The following is a 17002-nucleotide window of genomic DNA, read 5'->3' as shown; positions in this document are numbered from 1 at the left end:
TAAATATAACCATGAGACTGTAAGAACTAGGCCCTGTACATGAGCTGAATCCTGTCTCTCATTGCAGCAACAAGAACACAAGATTATACAGTCATAAACAAGTCACTAGACTCTGTTTTTTTTACATGTTAATCATAGTAGTTACAGGAAACCAACTGCATTGGTATCATTTTGTCATGCAATTAATGTTGTGCAAATAGAAAAGATGTATTTATTTGAATGTTATTCTGCATATACTCCTCAACTCTATAACATCTTCTGATCATCCCATAGGCTAATTGGCATTTTCTTCTAGCAAAAAGATAATGCATATGAATTCTCACTGTTAACAGCCCCTTTTCCTGCTGTTTTTGCAATATATACGCTATCTATATTTTGGGAGGCTCAAAAATGGGAGAAGATACTGTATCTGAAAAGTTCCAACAGATTTCCTGCTAAATTAAAATTAAATAATAATTTGATAGTTATTCACACCCTTTTCCCATATTCATCTTCATTTTCATTGAAAACGAGAAGCTAAAAAGTAAGAAAATTGTACATAGCATTAGACAGATACATGAAACAGTGGTTAAGGGCAAGCATCAAGTCCTTATCCCTACCTGTGTCTAGCCTTCATTCATCTCCAGTTGTGGGCTGCTGCTCGTAAGTTCAGTACTGACTAACACCATGTTGTATAAAACAACAATATTGTATTCCCATTACAGGTTTTATAAGAAATCACCTATGAAAACTATCTTCAGTGTACAGAACAGAAAAAAGGTCAATTTAATATATTTTCATAATACTTACGGCAATTTGTCTCCATTACTGGGCAGGAAAGCTTTGCCCAAATTTTTCTTTGCTTCTACCAATCTATAGCGTCTCCTTAGCTGAACAGGGTTTGAGTAGGCTTCACCATCAAAAATCCTTACGAACTGAGGCTCAAAATAACCTTCTTGAAGAGCTGACAATGTTTTGGAACCCCCAGGTAACATCTGTCTGTTCTTGCTCGCAGCTTCATTAAAAGGGCCTTTAAAAAAGTAAGCACTGTAAATAACCATTCTATGTCAGTGCTTCCCTTAGACTACATCAAAAAATAAGGCTTGGATCTGGGTGGGTGGGTGGCAGAAAGAACGTACTACAGAGCATTTCATTCATATATCATACATGCATATTGTATGATTTATACCATATAATACACATTTTGTCTGAATGGTATTCACAGCACCCACTTTTAGTTTTCCAGCACCTACTCGTGCTTTACAGGCAACTGAGGGAGGTCAGTTACTGCACACTTGTAATTCAGAGCTAGAGCTGATGCATTTTATATACTACAAGTAATACATCAGGGGTGCATCTCTCTCCCTCCAATTACAGACCAGGTCCCAGCTTTAGAGCCTCCTGTTGGGTTTTGAATCCCCAGCAGCTCTGTGTGGTAGAAGTGATGAGCTGCTGAGTCAGCCAGGGTTCTGGCAGACACACTCACTGACAGAACATCACAGCAGAAACACCTGAACTGAGAAGTGAGGATTATTTTGCGTTATTACTTAAAAGCATCAACCTCTGTCACCTTAATGAGTTCAACAATTATCTTTTTCAATGTGCGTTCACATTGAAAAATGAAAGGAGAATGCTTCCCAAAAAAGACAGGATGGGGAGCCTCACACTCATGAGTGAAACCAGAACAGAATAACTAAATAACTAAACAAAGAAACATTAAATTACAACACTAAATTAAAAATAATGACAATGTAATTGTGAATAACAGAAGACCTGCTGAAAGAGCACTTAAAAAACACTGTTGTTTTACGCAAGACCAGGAAAATACTTGTAACTTGCATGAAAATAATATTTAAAAGAAGTGTTAAATAAAACAATGCTAAATAAACATTATTTTTATTATTATTTTATTATTATTATGCATCCACATTTTTCAGTTTTACTCGATTTTTCCTTTCTTTGCTACATATTCCAATATATCAAGCCTTTCTGACCTAAGCAAAGAATATGTATGAAAAAGCAGTTGCTACTAATAAAAAAAAAAAAAAAAAAGAAAGAGAGAGAGGAAAAAAAACAGCAATTCTGAAAGTAGTTAGACACTGGAGGGGATCTCTATTGCTCTATGCTGATTAAAATTAAATACACTTACGCATATACTGTGATACGTATTTATCTCCAATGGTAACATAACCCATTTCACTGAAGAGGCCAATCCTCTCCAGATCACTTTTTCCTTCCGCAGGCATGGCTGGATCTGTGTGACAGTTTACTGCACAGAAAAGGTAGAAGTATCCGTGTTTATTTGTCCTACTGCAAAAGTCTATGAGCAGTCTACACCTGTAAAAAAATAAGTAAAATGCAATAAGCTTTGGCTAAAAATATTAGCAATAAATGTAATCTGAACAAAGTCATCTATAACGTGATTGACAGTTTTAGTGCTTAAAGGACAAACAGACTGCATGGGATTTAGACACCATTATATTTCCTTTGTTAAACAAACTTGAAACAGGAGCAACAAGAGAAATCCAAATGCAACTTTAATACAACTCTTACTGAATATACAGTTTGTAACTGTTATCTTCCAAGCGCTAAGATCAGAGGTTTTGTGGTATTAATAGCTAGCAGCGAAACATGCCAAGCAGCCTCCTTCACCGTGTGGGTCATCTCTAGCTATGGTTTTCAGGCACTTTTAACTCATGGTACAGCAGGATATCATATGGACAAGTCTGAGATGAAACACATCGGTGGAATTTTGGAAGCCCTCTAGCTGCAGCCCAAGGCCTGGTCATGGTGAATATCTGCACTTTCTTCTTGATTTCTGTGCAATGATTTATAGCAAACGTTCATTTTTCCTCACCACCACCCTCATCTGAGCCTGGCAGCAGAAAGGGAGGTGCCGAGCCCGTAGGTCTGCGGAGCTGGGGGCCTCAGCAGAGACCAGGCCAGGCATGAGGATGATGAGGGGTCTGGCTAGCAGAAACGGCAACCGTGATGAGGCCGAGCAAGGCCTGCCTCGAGGTGGAAGCTAACATGTGCTCGGTTCACCAAACACAGAAATAAGATAAGATAGACGAAATCAGTTAACCAGTTAGGAAAGCTGCTCCTGGGAAGTCATGAAATGTAAGAATTGATGGAGAAAAATCCGTGATAGGTATGATATTAAGCAAATAGCTCAGGTGTACAGCCTGAAGGAAGTTAAACCATTAGGATGGAATAGGGATTAAAGACAATGTAGATCAAGTCTGATATTGGCATTAACCATGGCGACAAGGGCAAGAAGGAAAAGGCAAGCATGGAAATAACGAAGGCAGCAGAAAACTCAAGAGATGAATACCACACGTGAGCCGTATCTGGCGTGTGGGCACCAGATGAGGAGAGGCACCAGCGCCACGCGGCAAACAGCTTTGACGACGTGGGCTATTTTCACAGGGCTCTTACAAGCCCTGCAGAAGGGCTGGGCTCATCTCGTACGTTTCACAGTTTCACAGACCTCCAGCTGGGGCTCCAGCCGTGAGCTCTGCAGCAAGCTGAGGCGAAGCAGGCAGCCGGGTGAGGAGGGAACCGAGGGGCGCCTCCGTGCAGCCACCTCACCCTCAGCGCCCCTCCGTCCGCCTCTGTTGGCACCGGTTGCCCAGGGCAGAGCGGCCACCCCGCCTCCCCCCCCGCTCCCTACATTGGTACGGCCCAACGCGCATGCGGCTGCGCAGGACCGCACCACTGAAGGGGGCAGACGGGGGGAATCAGGCGGCCGGACCGTTTCCCGGAGGGTCTCAGCGCGGCGCTGAGGGACCTGGTGAGGCCGGGCGGGGGACGGGGAATGGGGGAGTGGGGGGGGCGCTGCCCCCAGCCCGGCATGGCCGCGGGCCGGGGCCCCTCAGCAGCACGGGCGGGCTGTGGGGGGAGGCCTGGGTGAGCCAGGAGTTCCGCGATAAGTCTTTCCAGAAGGGCTCGGAGTAATTATTCTTAACCGAATTATTATTAATTCGCAGAGTAATTGACGTAGTGTTGCTTTTGGGGGCTGCTAGGTTAAGCACAGCTCAGCCTCCTGGGGGCTGTCGCGTTTTTGTTCCTCTGTCCTGGCACGGCTGTGCTTGCCGCGGTAGGTTAAGCTTTACCAGGAATTGATCCGGACAAATTAAAAAAAAAAAGTCAATTCTCAATAAAAGGCTGCTTTTAATTTTTTTAAATTGAGGCTGAGAGATGCCTGCGGGCATAAGCAGCACTGCTGTCAAATGGGAAACATCTGCCTGGCTTCTGGAGGTTATGCCCCACCACTGCATCTTCTTCCTCCCAAAATTATGACTTCCTAACCAAGGTGAATGTGAACCTAAAGATATGCTTAATTACTGTTTTACTCTAACACTCAGAGCAATCCTTGGTTTGCTTTCACTGGAAAATGGGAAACGCATCATTTGGATTGAAGCAATAAGAGCCAATGACAAATGTCTTTAAAAAATATTTATAAATGGTATATTTAAAAAAAAGAATAGGATAAATGCTTTCATGTTGAGGTGGGAAAGGTGTTTTAAGAACTGTTTTTGTAACATCACTTACGCAATTGACATATGCCAATGTGCTGCATCGCTGGCCTTACGTACCCTGAGCACCCGTAATAATTGCTGGTGTGCTTGCACGGTGTGGCGTGATGACAGTCGGTTTTACCTGGAGACACAGCATGCTGAAATAACTTATTTTCATTCCTTCTTTTTTCTCCTTAGGTAAATATGGAAGCCATGGACATACTCTTTCGAATAAGAGGAGGCTTGGATTTGGCATTTCAGCTAGCAACTACTGATGGTGTGTCCATAAGACTGTCGTAGATACCTTAAAAAAAAAAAAAAAAAAAAAGTTATATAGGCAGGGACACCCTCCACCAGCCCAGGCTTCCCAAAGCCCCATCCAACCTGGCCTTGAGCACCTCCAGGGATGGGGCATCCACAGTTTCTCTGGGCAGCCTGTGACAGTGCCTCACCACCCGCTGAAGAATTTCTTCCTAACCTCTAGTATGAATTTCCCCTCTTTTAGTTTAAAATCATTCCGTTCAGCTCTTCTTGTTGCTCAGAAGCTGAGAGAAACAGTATGCTTTTGTTCAGGTAGATGAGTGTGAATGTTTAAGACAGGCCTGCTGAATGAGATCTTATCTCAGGTTTTGTTTACATTGTCATTTTTCTGATCATCACAGTATTTATATTTTTATTTGATGTCAAAACTTATTGATTTTTTACATTTGTCCAGCAGCTATCACAAAAGTGAGAGAATTTTCTAAGTTAATTGTATCCTTGTGTTTCAGAGGCATCAGCAAAAAAGGCATTAAGATATGTGTTCAGTGATCTCGCAAACAAGCTGTCCTCAGATGTTCTTGTGTTAAGAATTTGCCATAGTCCAGTCTACGTGTGGCCTAACAGTGGTATCAACACTGTTCCAGAGCTGACTGATGATTCTGCTTGTAAAGAGATAAAACGATTTATACAGTGAGTAGATTAAAAATTATATATATAGATTTTAAGTAGATTAATTACATTTTATAGAAATTGCTCTTTCTGTTGACACTTCAGCCTTGATCAAGATGACGAGACCCGACGAAAGCTTGGCAAAAAAAAGGATAAAAAGCTACAAGATACGGTATGTATCTCACCACACTAACAAATTACATCAGACAACCTATCATTTGAGTTGTTAATCTGCTCTCTCCAGCCTTATCTGTAAAAATAGGCATTTAAATGACTCAGAAGAATCCCTTTAAAATTATTTAGACTCTGCATAAATGCAGAGATCTATTTACAGTTGATCAATACATACAAGTTTTAGTCTTTAACCCAATTATTTTATTACTGAGCTTGATCTCAAACTTATACAGTTTTCCTTTTGCCTTCTTGCTGTATGCATTGTTGGAGATGTACTAGTGGTGTCTTTATTCTCTGCAGCAGCAGATAATCAATATAGACCTCATGTTAGAGATGACATCTTCACTAGATGCTTTGGCTCCAGTCATTGAAAGGGAAAATAAAGAACACCACTACATTAATATGACTTTACCAGTTGATGTTGTTTTGTCTGTTTCTCCAGAAGAAACATGGGGAAAGTAAGTGTTATCCTGAACTTGGAATTCTTCAGTTTCTTTTTGTTTCTGTTTTTGTTTGTTGTTTTTTTGTTTTTTTTTTTCCTTGAAAGTAACAAAGGAAAGCTATTGTTATCATTAATCGGTTTAATAAAATAGCATATAGTATTCTTGTACTAGAATTTGACTGTGTAAGTAATAATAGCTCCTTCAGATATCTGTTAGTTTTAAATATCTTGAAACCCAGTCATTTTGCCGTCTACAAAAAATACGGTTTGTCAGTGTCTGATAGATTTGATAACTAAGAACTTTGTGTAAAATACAAAATATTTACAAATACTTAGTCATATATGTAACTTCTATTTCAGCAAACACTCGGTTGTGTTTCTGATAAGAGAAAGTGCAGCTGAATCTTCAGACAGCTGAATCACTAGGGAGTAATTTCTGTGTGTAGACGTGCTTAGAGCAAGCATTCTGAGGTTTTGTCCTCTGTGGGAGTGGACTGAAGGGGGCATGGAAGTAAGAAGTTCATCAGGGCGGGTGCAAATGTGCATATGAGTATTGTTTGACTTCGAGCTATGAGAGAAAATGAGTCACCACCACTGTTCTTTTACTAAAGTATTCTCCCTTATTCTTCACAGCGTACAAAATCTCCTGGTGAAAGCAATTCACAAGCAATTAACGGATATGGAAAGATGTATCATGAAATATATGAAGGGAACGTCAATTGTGGTACCAGAACAATTTCATTTCATGTTACCAGGAAAAACTCACCTTGTAACAATCTCGTATCCTACAGGTATTTCAGATGATCAGCTGGAAAGTTACAGAAAGGTAACATTTTCCATTTAGCCAGCATACAACAAATACTAGCAGAAGGAGTTGTGTTTTATTTATTTATTATTATTATTATTGTAGCTGAAGCAGTAAACTGAATGTATAAGATTGATTGATTGGAAGCTATTTTATAAAATATATCAGATTGCATTTTCTGTAAGTGAGCAACAGAAATTTTAGAACTACATGGGCCTGGTCTAAAACAAATCCTATCTAAATCACGCTTCTGGTGCTAGATTCTTTGAATTCTCCTCTTCAATTGTAGAATATCAGATTTCTTTTAGTACATTATTGCTTCCAAGCTTTAACAAGTTGCCTGAAATGATATGGGGTTGGGTTTTTTTGTTTTGTGTTTTGCTTTGGGGTGCTTTTGTTGTTGCTTACAGTTGACCAGCCTTAGATTTTGCTTTTGCCTTTGGGTTGACACATCTAGAAAAAGGAATATGGATGAAGTGTGAAAATGTTCTGATGTTGCAGTCCTTTCACATTGAAAGCTCTCAATCTGGCAGAATACATTCAGGTCATGCAGTTTTACATACTGAGAGCGGGGAAAGAATCTTTTACCTGTTTAGATGTGTAGAAGCTGCGGGGATTTTTCATTCTCTTCTGGATGAAGCATTACTGGGTGTATAAAACATAATCTGTTCCTTGTGTTTGCAGGCACCAGTTCCACTTATATCTTTCCTGCTCTCTCTCTTCTGTTCACTTTTATCTACTGATTGCTGAGTGTTTCTGTAGCTAATATAGTTGGTTCAGTGTTGGATCATCTGTGTAAAATCTATTACCTGTGATGTAGACATCCTAGATGATCTCATCATTCCTCTTACTCTTAACCCCTCTGAAATAAGATAATTTTATCATACTTTCACAAGGCATGTTCACTCATGATATCTTGAATGGGGCTCCAGAGACAGGCGTTCTGTAACAGGACTATGTGAAATAGCAGGCTCATCAGATGGCAGGTAGGCTCCCATGAGCTTCCTTAGAGAGGTGAGGTTTAGCAATAAACGCACATGCTGAATAATAATATATTACAATGTGCCTAGCTACATTAGCTAAACTATTTGTTAAGAATGGTTGTTTCTATTATTACCTACAGTGTGGTGTTTCTTTTAATCCAAAATTTGAATTATGCTCTTTATTTTCTTCTAACTTGCATGCAGGAATTACACACGTTGTTCAACCTACCATATGACAGACCATACTTAAAGAGAGCAAATGCTTACCATTTTCCAGATGAACCATACAAAGATGGCTATCTCAGAAACCCCCATTTACATCTTAATTCACCTGGGACAGAGTCTGGTATGGTACGTTTAAATTGAATCACTTTAAAGAAATTACTTTTTATTTTGCTTGAGATTTGTTGTTAACAGAATTAATTTAATAATCAGTATAATTAATAATTTATCAATTAATAATCATCAGTATCGGTTGAGAAAGAAAAGGCACAGGAATGGATCTGGTCTTTTAAGCAAAATGGCTTCTCTGCACAAAATGGTATTGCTGTAGCTGTAGTTGTCCTGTGCCTGCTCACACCTCAAGTGCATTTTCTGGTAACATACTGTACAACATTTTAAAGGATACCTCATGTTTTTGTCATGTATTTTAAAAGTTTCTTAGAACCAGTACAAGAAAATAAAACTGTGAATGGAGATATTGAGGAGACAAAACAGGAGTGGTCATGTGTGAATAACACAATCAATTCTTCCAAAGACTTGTAACCCCCTAACTGAAAGATATGTAACAGTACAAGTAACGTAAGTAGGACTTCTCTGAAAATTGATGTAAGTGCAACCAGGTTAATTTGTATTTTCTTGTTCTGTGCAGGTTTATTTAGTACATGGCACATACAGCTATCACCACTATATGCAGGATCGCATTGATGACAGCGGTTGGGGCTGTGCTTATCGGTCTCTGCAGACTGTCTGCTCGTGGTTCAGGCACCAAGGTTACATAAATGCACCTATACCAACACACAAGGAAATTCAACAGGTACATAACACGTGGGCAGAGTAATTCTTTTATATGCATGTAATTGTTTAGAAACATTTATAGATAACTTTTATGTGACTGATACATTTTAGACTTAAAATTTGTGTGATATTTTTCTCTCTTAAATGGAAGTATAGTGCTCATCAATTACTGTTTATCAAGTTCTATAATAGGAGACTCGTCTCCAAATGTTTATGTGCACAAATAAGATTCATCAGAATAGTTTTCTAGTATTTCCTTGTACTAACATTCTAACAGTCTTTTGTCTTCAGTGACAGCTAGTTGAGTCCCCAGACATTACGCGTTGATGTACTGCTTTCTTTTTTGCAATTTTACCTTTGATAGTAGCAGGCTTTTTGTTTTTTGAACCTCCTTTCACTTCATTTTCTTCTGTGAATTTGAATGTGTACCTGAATATGGTCATTTCTATTAATGGTACTGAAGAAAAAGAGTATGTTTGGGTAGCTAATACTGTAGGCCTAGCAGGAAATATTGCAGTTATCTTCAGTCTTCTAAAAATGGCGTTTTGTATCATATTTATTTACTCAACATTTCTAACCAAGTATGGCTCACTCTGAAAAATGACTTGCATCCTATCTGACAGGGATGTGAGCATTAAAATAAAAATTGCATTTCCTGATGATTCCTTAGTCTGCCCCTAAACATAAAACGATCTCAATTCCATAGACTCCTGTAGCGTGCTGGACAGCAGCCTTTGGGAGACTTAGTGGGCTGTCTATCCTGAGCAGAAAAGGCACCTCAAGAGCTGCTTGTAACATGTTAACCTCTGAATTTGAAATAGTTTAAAATAAACCCCAACCCTTGGTGTATTTTGGTGGCCTCTTCCTTGGGGCACTATTTTATGCATCCTTTTCTGAGGTGTCTTGAGTACGAGTCCAGTCTGTGAGGTGGTTTCTGCAGCACAGATGGTACATTTCAGCGTTAGGTAGCTTGGTGCTCAGCTTGAAGTCTGCCTCTGGATCTGGGGTCATATAATGTGCTTACTGGGACTGTCCTGTATCAGTGTCTAAGTAGCATCTCCAAAACAGAACCACAATGAATGAATTCAATAACCATTTCTTTGCTTTTGACTGGCCAGATATAAAACACATTCCTGTCTTTATAAACCAACTTTATTCACAAAAAATGGTGGAACTGTCTACTACGTGTTGTTGAGGTTTGCTTTTTTTCTTCATGTTCACATGGCAAAGGCACTGGTTGATGCTGGAGACAAACCTGCAGCATTTGTTGGGTCACGGCAATGGATTGGCTCTATTGAGGTACAGCTTGTTCTGAATCAACTTTATGGAATAACATCAAAAATACTCTTTGTCAGGTAAGAATCAATATCTTTCTAGTAGTTCAGTAATTATTAAAGATACTGAATGCCTTACGATGCCAATTACCCTTATAAAATGTGGGATAATAGGGATAATAACAGATAATTTATATTTTAAGAGCTCACTGTTCATTAACCCTGTATTCCTGCCTTTGGTTGTTCTGAGGTGAATGGGAGGCGCTTAAAAGTTAGGGTATTGCTGAATTTCTTGTGATCTTGGGGTCGAGTTTGCATTTTCTATAACTTGCTTAATTATGTGCAAACTGTTGTGAAATTTAAAAAAAAAAAAAAAAAAAAAAAAAAGAAAGAGGGGGGTCAGCCTATTGCCTATCCATCACACAATTTTTGGAACAGGCCCACAGCCTGGCAGTAATAATGAATGGCATACACGGTGACGGTAAGTTATTGCCTCATCCACAGAGCTAACCTTTTAGCTCAGGATTGAGGCAAACTGCTGAGCAGCCTAGAAATAGTGCTCTCTGTCCTGTATTTGTGCGACATAAAACAAGGTATTTGTTTCCGTTCTGACAATCTGACACTTTTATATGCAATAAAGAACCCTATAAATATATGTGGGAGAAAAAGAATAATGTTCAGTATTTATCAGAAATAAAATTACTGGACTTCTGTCACTTGGACAGCAGTAAGCATAATAATAAATCCCTGAACATTTTGTGATAAATACAATAACGAAATAGAGAATGAATGCTAATCTAGCCCGTATGAAAATGCTAGTCAAAATACTGCTCATAAGTTATGTTTATTTAGACTAAAGTCTACTGGGAGTATTGTAAAAGGGCACGTAACCATGGTGATGGTTATTCTTAATGGTAGGAAAATAATTGATTTCTTCAGTATTTTGTCAGGCTTTATACAGCCAATTTTAATCTCCTTGTTCCACAGCTTATATTTGCAGATGATCCACCTATTATTTATAGCAGCTGTGACTGTTAGTGAGACAGTTTTTATTCCTGTGCATAAGGATACAGCACACATTCAGTTGTGAACTGGGTAGAATTGCTCACAGTGCTGCTACAAGGGAGCACCAGTGTTCTTCAGGATTATGAAACGGCAGCCTTGCTCCCATGCTGAGAAGAGATGTCAGGCAGCCTTTTTGAGCTGGTCACTAGCAGTGGAGAGCATTTTTTGTCTTGGGCTTATATTCAGCTAGCACCTCTAAGTCTTTATGGAAATAGGACTTCACAGCTGCACCCTCAGTACTGAATCCTTTACTGCAAATGTACCGTACCATTTCCCAGCTTTCCTGTTTTGCACTCTGCATTTAATCCATCTCTCCAGGAATTGGAAAAGCAGGCGCACAACTTGTCTGAAACATTAACCATGGTATCCTGTCTTTGCTTCTTTATATTAAACATATCTGTATGTGTTTTCTTGCCTAGCTTCTGCCACCACTTTTGGAAGTACTATCCATCTTCTGAGGGGACCGTGAGGCTCCTTCAGAAGAAAGTGAGCTCTGAATCCTGGAGTACGTGCATGTGTTGTGTGCGTACGCCTTTCTCTTCCGTGTAGACTACTCTTATCTGTGGCAAAGCTGAACAGAAAAGCAGGGAAAATAAATCAAGCCAAGCTCAATGTTGCTTTGACCAGGTGCCTAATGGTATTTCTGATTTGATTTTTTAAAAGCAAGCTGGGTATGAGTCCTACATAAAGTTGCATAAAGAATTTTATTCAGACTATCCCAAGGAGTTCGGTTGTTTTAGCAGAAGAATTCTAAGCCACTTTCTAGTCAGTTACTTATGCAGTAATGAGTATAATGGATAATTGGAAAACCAAGCATAGTGAGGATGACAAATCTCTTGTTGTATTTCTTCCCTAGCCAGGGTTCTGAACTAGCTTTGCAGGGAAGGGAGCTTGCTAACCATTTCAAGACTGAAGGAACTCCGATTATGATTGGTAAGTGCTTGAGTATCAGAGACTGCCAGTGAATGTTTGTAGCCTTCCTCTGCTGCATTTCATTTCAGTTAGTCCTGTTTCAGTTTACTGTACAGGAGTTTATCAAAACTCCAGATGAATTAAAAATGATACTCTTTCCAAGGCAGCATAGGAAACCATGAATTCAGTCTGGCTGGTATCTTTTGCATTTGGCATTTCACCCAGCCTCAAGCTGAAATCTAGTAACAAAGATCAATCTGAATGGTATTCTCAAAAGCTGCTTTTAAAATCAGAACTCAAGAGCTGACTTGTGCTTTCTGGGTGAGAGAGGTTCATACAGTTCCCCAAAACTTCCCACCACAGAAGAAGAGGGGTTTTCTGGCTTTGAAGAGATAAGCATCATTCCTTATCTAAATTCTTCCTAAGACCAGTATGCATGTTTAAATAATCTAAAATATTGATATCATTGGAAATGCCATTCATAAGAACTTAAAATTAATGAAAGTATTTCCAAGCAAGCAGTGGTTCAGAAAATGAAGAGTACTTATATTAAAGCTGAAAAGTATATTTAAATTTTAGCAATTTGCATATATAGCCAATCTCAGTGATTTTTTTTCTAACAGTTTGTTTCCCTTCTATTTTAGGTGGAGGTGTTTTGGCTCACACGATATTAGGAGTAGCTTGGAATGAGATTACAGGGCAAATAAAATACTTGATTCTAGACCCACATTACACTGGAGGAGAAGATCTGCATGTTATTTTGGAAAAGGTGAGATTAACGCACGTGTATATACACACACATATAGATACATTTTGGCATTAAACCAATGATGTATAGCAAACTAGGGACTGGCCATTTTGCAGCTTCTCCATTCCTTATGGAGGAAGCGTTGATCCCAGTTAACTTGCCTGTATGTTAGTCATTGCTGGTTTCCGAAACAGTCTTTAACAGTTGTAGCTTGAACAGCTATAACTTGGATAAGGTATTATCTTGAATAAGGTGTTCAAGAATACTTTTGTCCAGGAGGACAAAAAGAAAGGCAGAAATCCTTTTATTCATCAAAAGTGGCAGGGGAGAACAGGAATTGAGGCAGGCTGTAAGTTGGCAGCTTTTTTTTTATTGGAAACACCTGATATATAATTACATCCTAGTCTTGTAGGGCTTAAGAGCTTTATTAGACTGATTTGCTGCTAAATCATGACAAACAGCCCACCCCCACCTTTTTAAATTAAGAGCTCAGTTTGGCCCTGAAATTTGAACTATTTCTAAAGAAGGCATTCTTCAAGACAAAAGAAGTGGAAACTGAGTGACACCGTAGCAGCAGAAGACAGTGGGGTATAGAAAGAAGATGCTACTACTTAGAAACCAAGCTGGAAAGCTGGGTGAGGGGAATTGGAGAAACTCTTGTTAAGTGTTTTCCATTAATGTGTTTTCAAGGCGTGCACAGAACTGTCTGAAAATTGTCACTGCTCGTAGGTACTTGAAAATAACTCATACTGCTTAGATTAAAATGAGTAAGATAAATACAGTTGTAATTGATAAGGAAAACAGAATTCACATTAAGTAATTTAAATTGTATCTTGCTTTTTCTTGGCCAGGGTTGGTGTGGATGGAAGGGCCCAGACTTCTGGAACAAGGATGCCTACTACAACCTGTGCCTACCTCAACGACCAAAAACTATTTAAATTCCACTCTTGGGCTGGAACATGCTAAGCCAGAATACTAGCAGATATCTAGATATAACTTGTCTTGTTAGTTAGACTAATGCTTTCAGGTAATCAAAACCCAGCTGAAATAGAAATATTACTTACATAATTTAAATCAAGATTATTTTTTTAATGAGACCTCTGAAAAATAAGGGAATTACCTGCTGTGAACTGTATTTCCTACAAATGTTTATCAAGTAACTTAAACTCTTTCCTTTTGGCTAAGATAACTTTGTTTGTATAGCAATTTTATGCTAAAAAGCTTTACAGATTAAATGTCTGATCCTTTTCTTTTATGAATTTTTTTCTTGCCAAAAAAAAAACGTACTTCAGGTTCTGTATAGCCAGCTGGATTTTGCTGTATGAATCTGTTCAAAGCCATCATTTCCTGCTGTTACTGCTGGTAACAGTATTTTAGATAAGGGTGAGGGAAAAAAAAAAAAGCATGTGTACTGAATTTTATGGACTTTGTTCTCATTTACACAGAAAAAAGGGAGAGACTAAGTTATTATATGCTTATTTATTTATAGCTGTATGAATACAACTATTCTGGGAAAAAACAGTCTTCTGTAAGAAGTAAAAATAAATGAGCTTTGCTCCTTCTCAGAAGGAGACAATGTAACAGCATGCAACAAGTTACTCAATTGATAGTCCAGTCATGTTTTCTCAGACTTTGGGTTCCCCTAAATTTGACAATGAGGTGACAAACCCTTTCTTTTGTCAGCTAAGAGACAGATCTGTCACATGAACACATACATGTAAATAAGCCTGTATCTAATGTCATCAAAAGACACAGTTGTGGTATGGGTAAAACTGCTATCTTTGTCAGCTACTCCATTCGTACATTGTTCAGAATACTTTAACATCAAGAAAGAAAAAAATTATAGGTAAACTTTTCAGTGCCATTCTAAACACAATATCCATTTTTTACAAGACCATAACCTTAATTACATATGCAAAGCAGGACTTACTGGCAGGCATCAACATCCAGCTTACCTGCATCTATCACCAAACTTATTTACTTAACTGCTAAAAGTACAAAAAAGAAAAAGATTAGAAATACAACAAATGGTAAGCCACTGGTATTACACACCATCTGACCTTCTCCTCTTTCTGCTTGTTGATCTGCTTGCTTCCCATTCTTGTTCCTGTGCTGCTAGATCCTCGCTCAGCGTGCTGTGGTTGCCATTTAGTGAGGAGCTAGACTGTCCTCTCAGTTTCATAGTTTGAGTGTGCTGAATTGTTTTCAGGAACTTTGCACATTCCAGAAAGCCACAAGCCAGTGCAAGGTCTGCTGCTGTTTGCCCACTGTTGTTGCACAAGCTGAAACACAAAATTAATAGTCACAATTCATATGAATTGGAATATGTATTATGAGCAAACAACAATCAAGATTCATTAAGTGATAAGTTTAATCAGAAGTACAAAGAATCAACACCAAGAAGGTTTGCCAAGGATAGGGCTCCAGTGATAGTGGGTGCTGCCACTAAATGCAAAAAGGAGTAATTATTTAAAAACATATCTGTCACCAAACTATGACTGGCTTAGTGCATCAGAAAGGTGTGAGTAAGATGAGTGCAACACTAGAATGGAAAATCAACAAGAACCTATGAGCAAGAACATTCTCTTAGCAGTTACTTCAACACGGAACTGAACAGCATATGGTCTATGTAATGCGTTCATGTGTATTGCTGCTTTTGATACTGCTTGTATGTCTACAGCCATGCTGTCAGCTTTAGCTGACAGCAGCTTTTAGCAGCACCCTCAACAAGAAAGTGTACAAAACATGCATCTTTTGAGAGCTGATACAGAAATGATTAGATGTAGCTTAACTTACTCAATTTTGGCATCACCAGCAACCAGGAGAGCAAGACATTCCAAACTCCCAGCTTTTGCTGCTTTATGAATTGGGGCTTCTCCAAGGCAATCCTAAACGTATAAAACAGTTGTTATATATATATATGTATATATATATAGGTTGTTTGAAAGAAAAGGAATAGGATGAAGCTACTTTGTTCTCCAACATGACTGTTTTGAGTGGTGTTCTGTATACCGGTTGGTTGTGAATTGAAGAGAGATTAAAGGAATATGGCTAGTGAAGTATACCCAGTAATTGCCAGTAAACATTTGTTTAATGTATTCTGATAATCCAACAGAGCAGTAGGACTGCTGTCCCATGCTATACTCAGGGTTTAACCTTAGCTTTATAAAGATTAAATATTTACACAGAATACGTTTTGGTGCTGATTAAGGTGCTGATCAACTGCACCTTTCAGCACTGTTCAGGGACTGACTGACAGCTTGCTGCTACAAACTCAGAGGTATGGACCAATTAAAAGCTGCAGCTAGAGGAAAAATCCGCACATTCAGAGGAAGCGGGGGCAAAATTTGAAAGGCAGAAAGAATACTCATTTCTATTAAAAGAAATTTTTGACAGCTGCACAGTGTGAAAGCACCATATGCAGCAGTACGAAATAGCTACGGCGGTATAGATAGGGTTGCTGGTTCACAATAGAATAAAGCTGCTGTAAAATCAGCAACCCCAGACACCTCATGCAGTGCAGCTGTCTATATACAAAACCTCTCCCAGGTTAAGCAAAATAAATAAATATAAAAGGCGAGCTTCCTGACGGGAGGTTAGAAGTGGGAGAAACGACACCCGTGCGTTTTTACCTGCTGGTTCAGGTCGGCGCCTGTCTGCAGCTGCCACAGCAGGAAGCAAGCCTCGCCGCCCCCCGCGGCCAGGTGAGCCGGGGACTGGCCGAAGGCATCCGCGGGTGCGTTCACGCCGGTCCCCGCCTCCAACAGGGCGCTGAAGCCGCCGCCGGGCTGAAAGGGAGCACGGGGGAAGCTGCAGCACCACCGCCAGTCCCCCTCGCCTCCCACCGCACTCATCCTCCGAGAGCGAACAGCGAGCCCGCACGGCTTTGCTGGCTGCTCCAGCCCCAGCCTCACCTCCCGCATCGCGGCCGGCTCCCGGAGCTCGGGGAGGGGACCCTGGCGGCCACAGCCCCCGCCCAGCGCCGGCAGCCGGCCCCGCACGGCCGCCACGGGGCGCCCATGGGAGGGGAGGCAGCGGGCGGCCGGCCCACAGCACAGCCGCCTCCCCGCGCCGCGCCCGCACGGCCAGCGGCGGGCGGCCATGGCGCCGCGGCGCCGCCACACGTCCCGCACGGAGGCTGCTGAGGGAGGGG

At 40.0% G+C, this 17002-nt stretch overlaps 3 protein-coding genes across 6 annotated transcripts in view; 1 reads left to right on the top strand and 2 right to left on the bottom strand.

Annotated features, from left to right (window-relative positions):
* The window catches only part of CFAP96 (cilia and flagella associated protein 96), a 90241-nt gene extending 86596 nt beyond the window's left edge, over positions 1-3645 (bottom strand). The window contains exons 1-3 of one of the 2 annotated variants that reach the window (XM_084519197.1): positions 3470-3645; positions 2129-2316; positions 790-1009 (exon numbers count right to left, since the gene is read on the bottom strand). In XM_084519197.1, coding sequence (XP_084375323.1) covers positions 790-1009; positions 2129-2225 — 317 coding nt within the window. In that variant the 5' untranslated portion in view covers positions 2226-2316; positions 3470-3645. Of the gene's footprint in view, positions 1-789; positions 1010-2128; positions 2317-3313 lie in introns of both variants that reach the window. The other variant, XM_084519196.1, reaches the window with a different exon arrangement.
* On the top strand, positions 3642-14430 carry UFSP2 (UFM1 specific peptidase 2). Of its 2 annotated transcripts, none has more exons than XM_084519189.1 (12): positions 3642-3772; positions 4698-4776; positions 5270-5450; positions 5535-5601; positions 5904-6061; positions 6679-6871; positions 8038-8184; positions 8705-8869; positions 10081-10205; positions 12046-12122; positions 12746-12870; positions 13701-14430. In XM_084519189.1, the coding sequence occupies exons 2-12, from the start codon at positions 4704-4706 to the stop codon at positions 13785-13787; spliced, it is 1398 nt and encodes a 465-aa protein (XP_084375315.1). In that variant the 5' UTR covers positions 3642-3772; positions 4698-4703; the 3' UTR covers positions 13788-14430. The 2 variants fall into 2 exon arrangements, with proteins under 2 accessions (XP_084375315.1, XP_084375316.1); XM_084519190.1 differs by having other exon boundaries at positions 5907-6061; positions 13701-14099.
* On the bottom strand, positions 14314-16967 carry ANKRD37 (ankyrin repeat domain 37). Of its 2 annotated transcripts, XM_084519199.1 has the most exons (4): positions 16764-16967; positions 16482-16637; positions 15646-15737; positions 14314-15131 (listed from the first exon to the last, which is right to left on the bottom strand). In XM_084519199.1, the coding sequence occupies exons 1-4, from the start codon at positions 16950-16952 to the stop codon at positions 14894-14896; spliced, it is 675 nt and encodes a 224-aa protein (XP_084375325.1). In that variant the 5' UTR covers positions 16953-16967; the 3' UTR covers positions 14314-14893. The 2 variants fall into 2 exon arrangements, with proteins under 2 accessions (XP_084375325.1, XP_084375324.1); XM_084519198.1 differs by having other exon boundaries at positions 16482-16967.
* Between the last annotated feature and the right edge of the window lie 35 nt (positions 16968-17002).

Source organism: Aythya ferina, assembly GCF_964211825.1.
Source record: "Aythya ferina genome assembly, chromosome: 4".
NCBI classification, from domain to species: domain Eukaryota; kingdom Metazoa; phylum Chordata; class Aves; order Anseriformes; family Anatidae; genus Aythya; species Aythya ferina.
The sequence above is the reverse complement of the archived record's forward strand: the minus strand, read 5'-3'. Positions and strand labels throughout refer to the sequence as shown.

Bases quoted from the DNA above. Each gene is read 5' to 3' on its own strand.
- UFSP2 (XM_084519189.1), top strand. From the start codon at position 4,704: ATGGAAGCCATGGACATACTCTTTCGAATAAGAGGAGGCTTGGATTTG. The intron at 8,870-10,080 runs GTACATAACACG...CACATGGCAAAG, and splicing joins CACACAAGGAAATTCAACAG to GCACTGGTTGATGCTGGAGA. The intron at 10,206-12,045 runs GTAAGAATCAAT...TTTCTTCCCTAG, and splicing joins TCAAAAATACTCTTTGTCAG to CCAGGGTTCTGAACTAGCTT.
- ANKRD37 (XM_084519198.1), bottom strand. From the start codon at position 16,952: ATGGCCGCCCGCCGCTGGCCGTGCGGGCGCGGCGCGGGGAGGCGGCTG. The intron at 15,738-16,481 runs GTAAAAACGCAC...TTATACGTTTAG, and splicing joins GCGCCGACCTGAACCAGCAG to GATTGCCTTGGAGAAGCCCC. The intron at 15,132-15,645 runs GTAAGTTAAGCT...TTTGTGTTTCAG, and splicing joins GCTGGTGATGCCAAAATTGA to CTTGTGCAACAACAGTGGGC.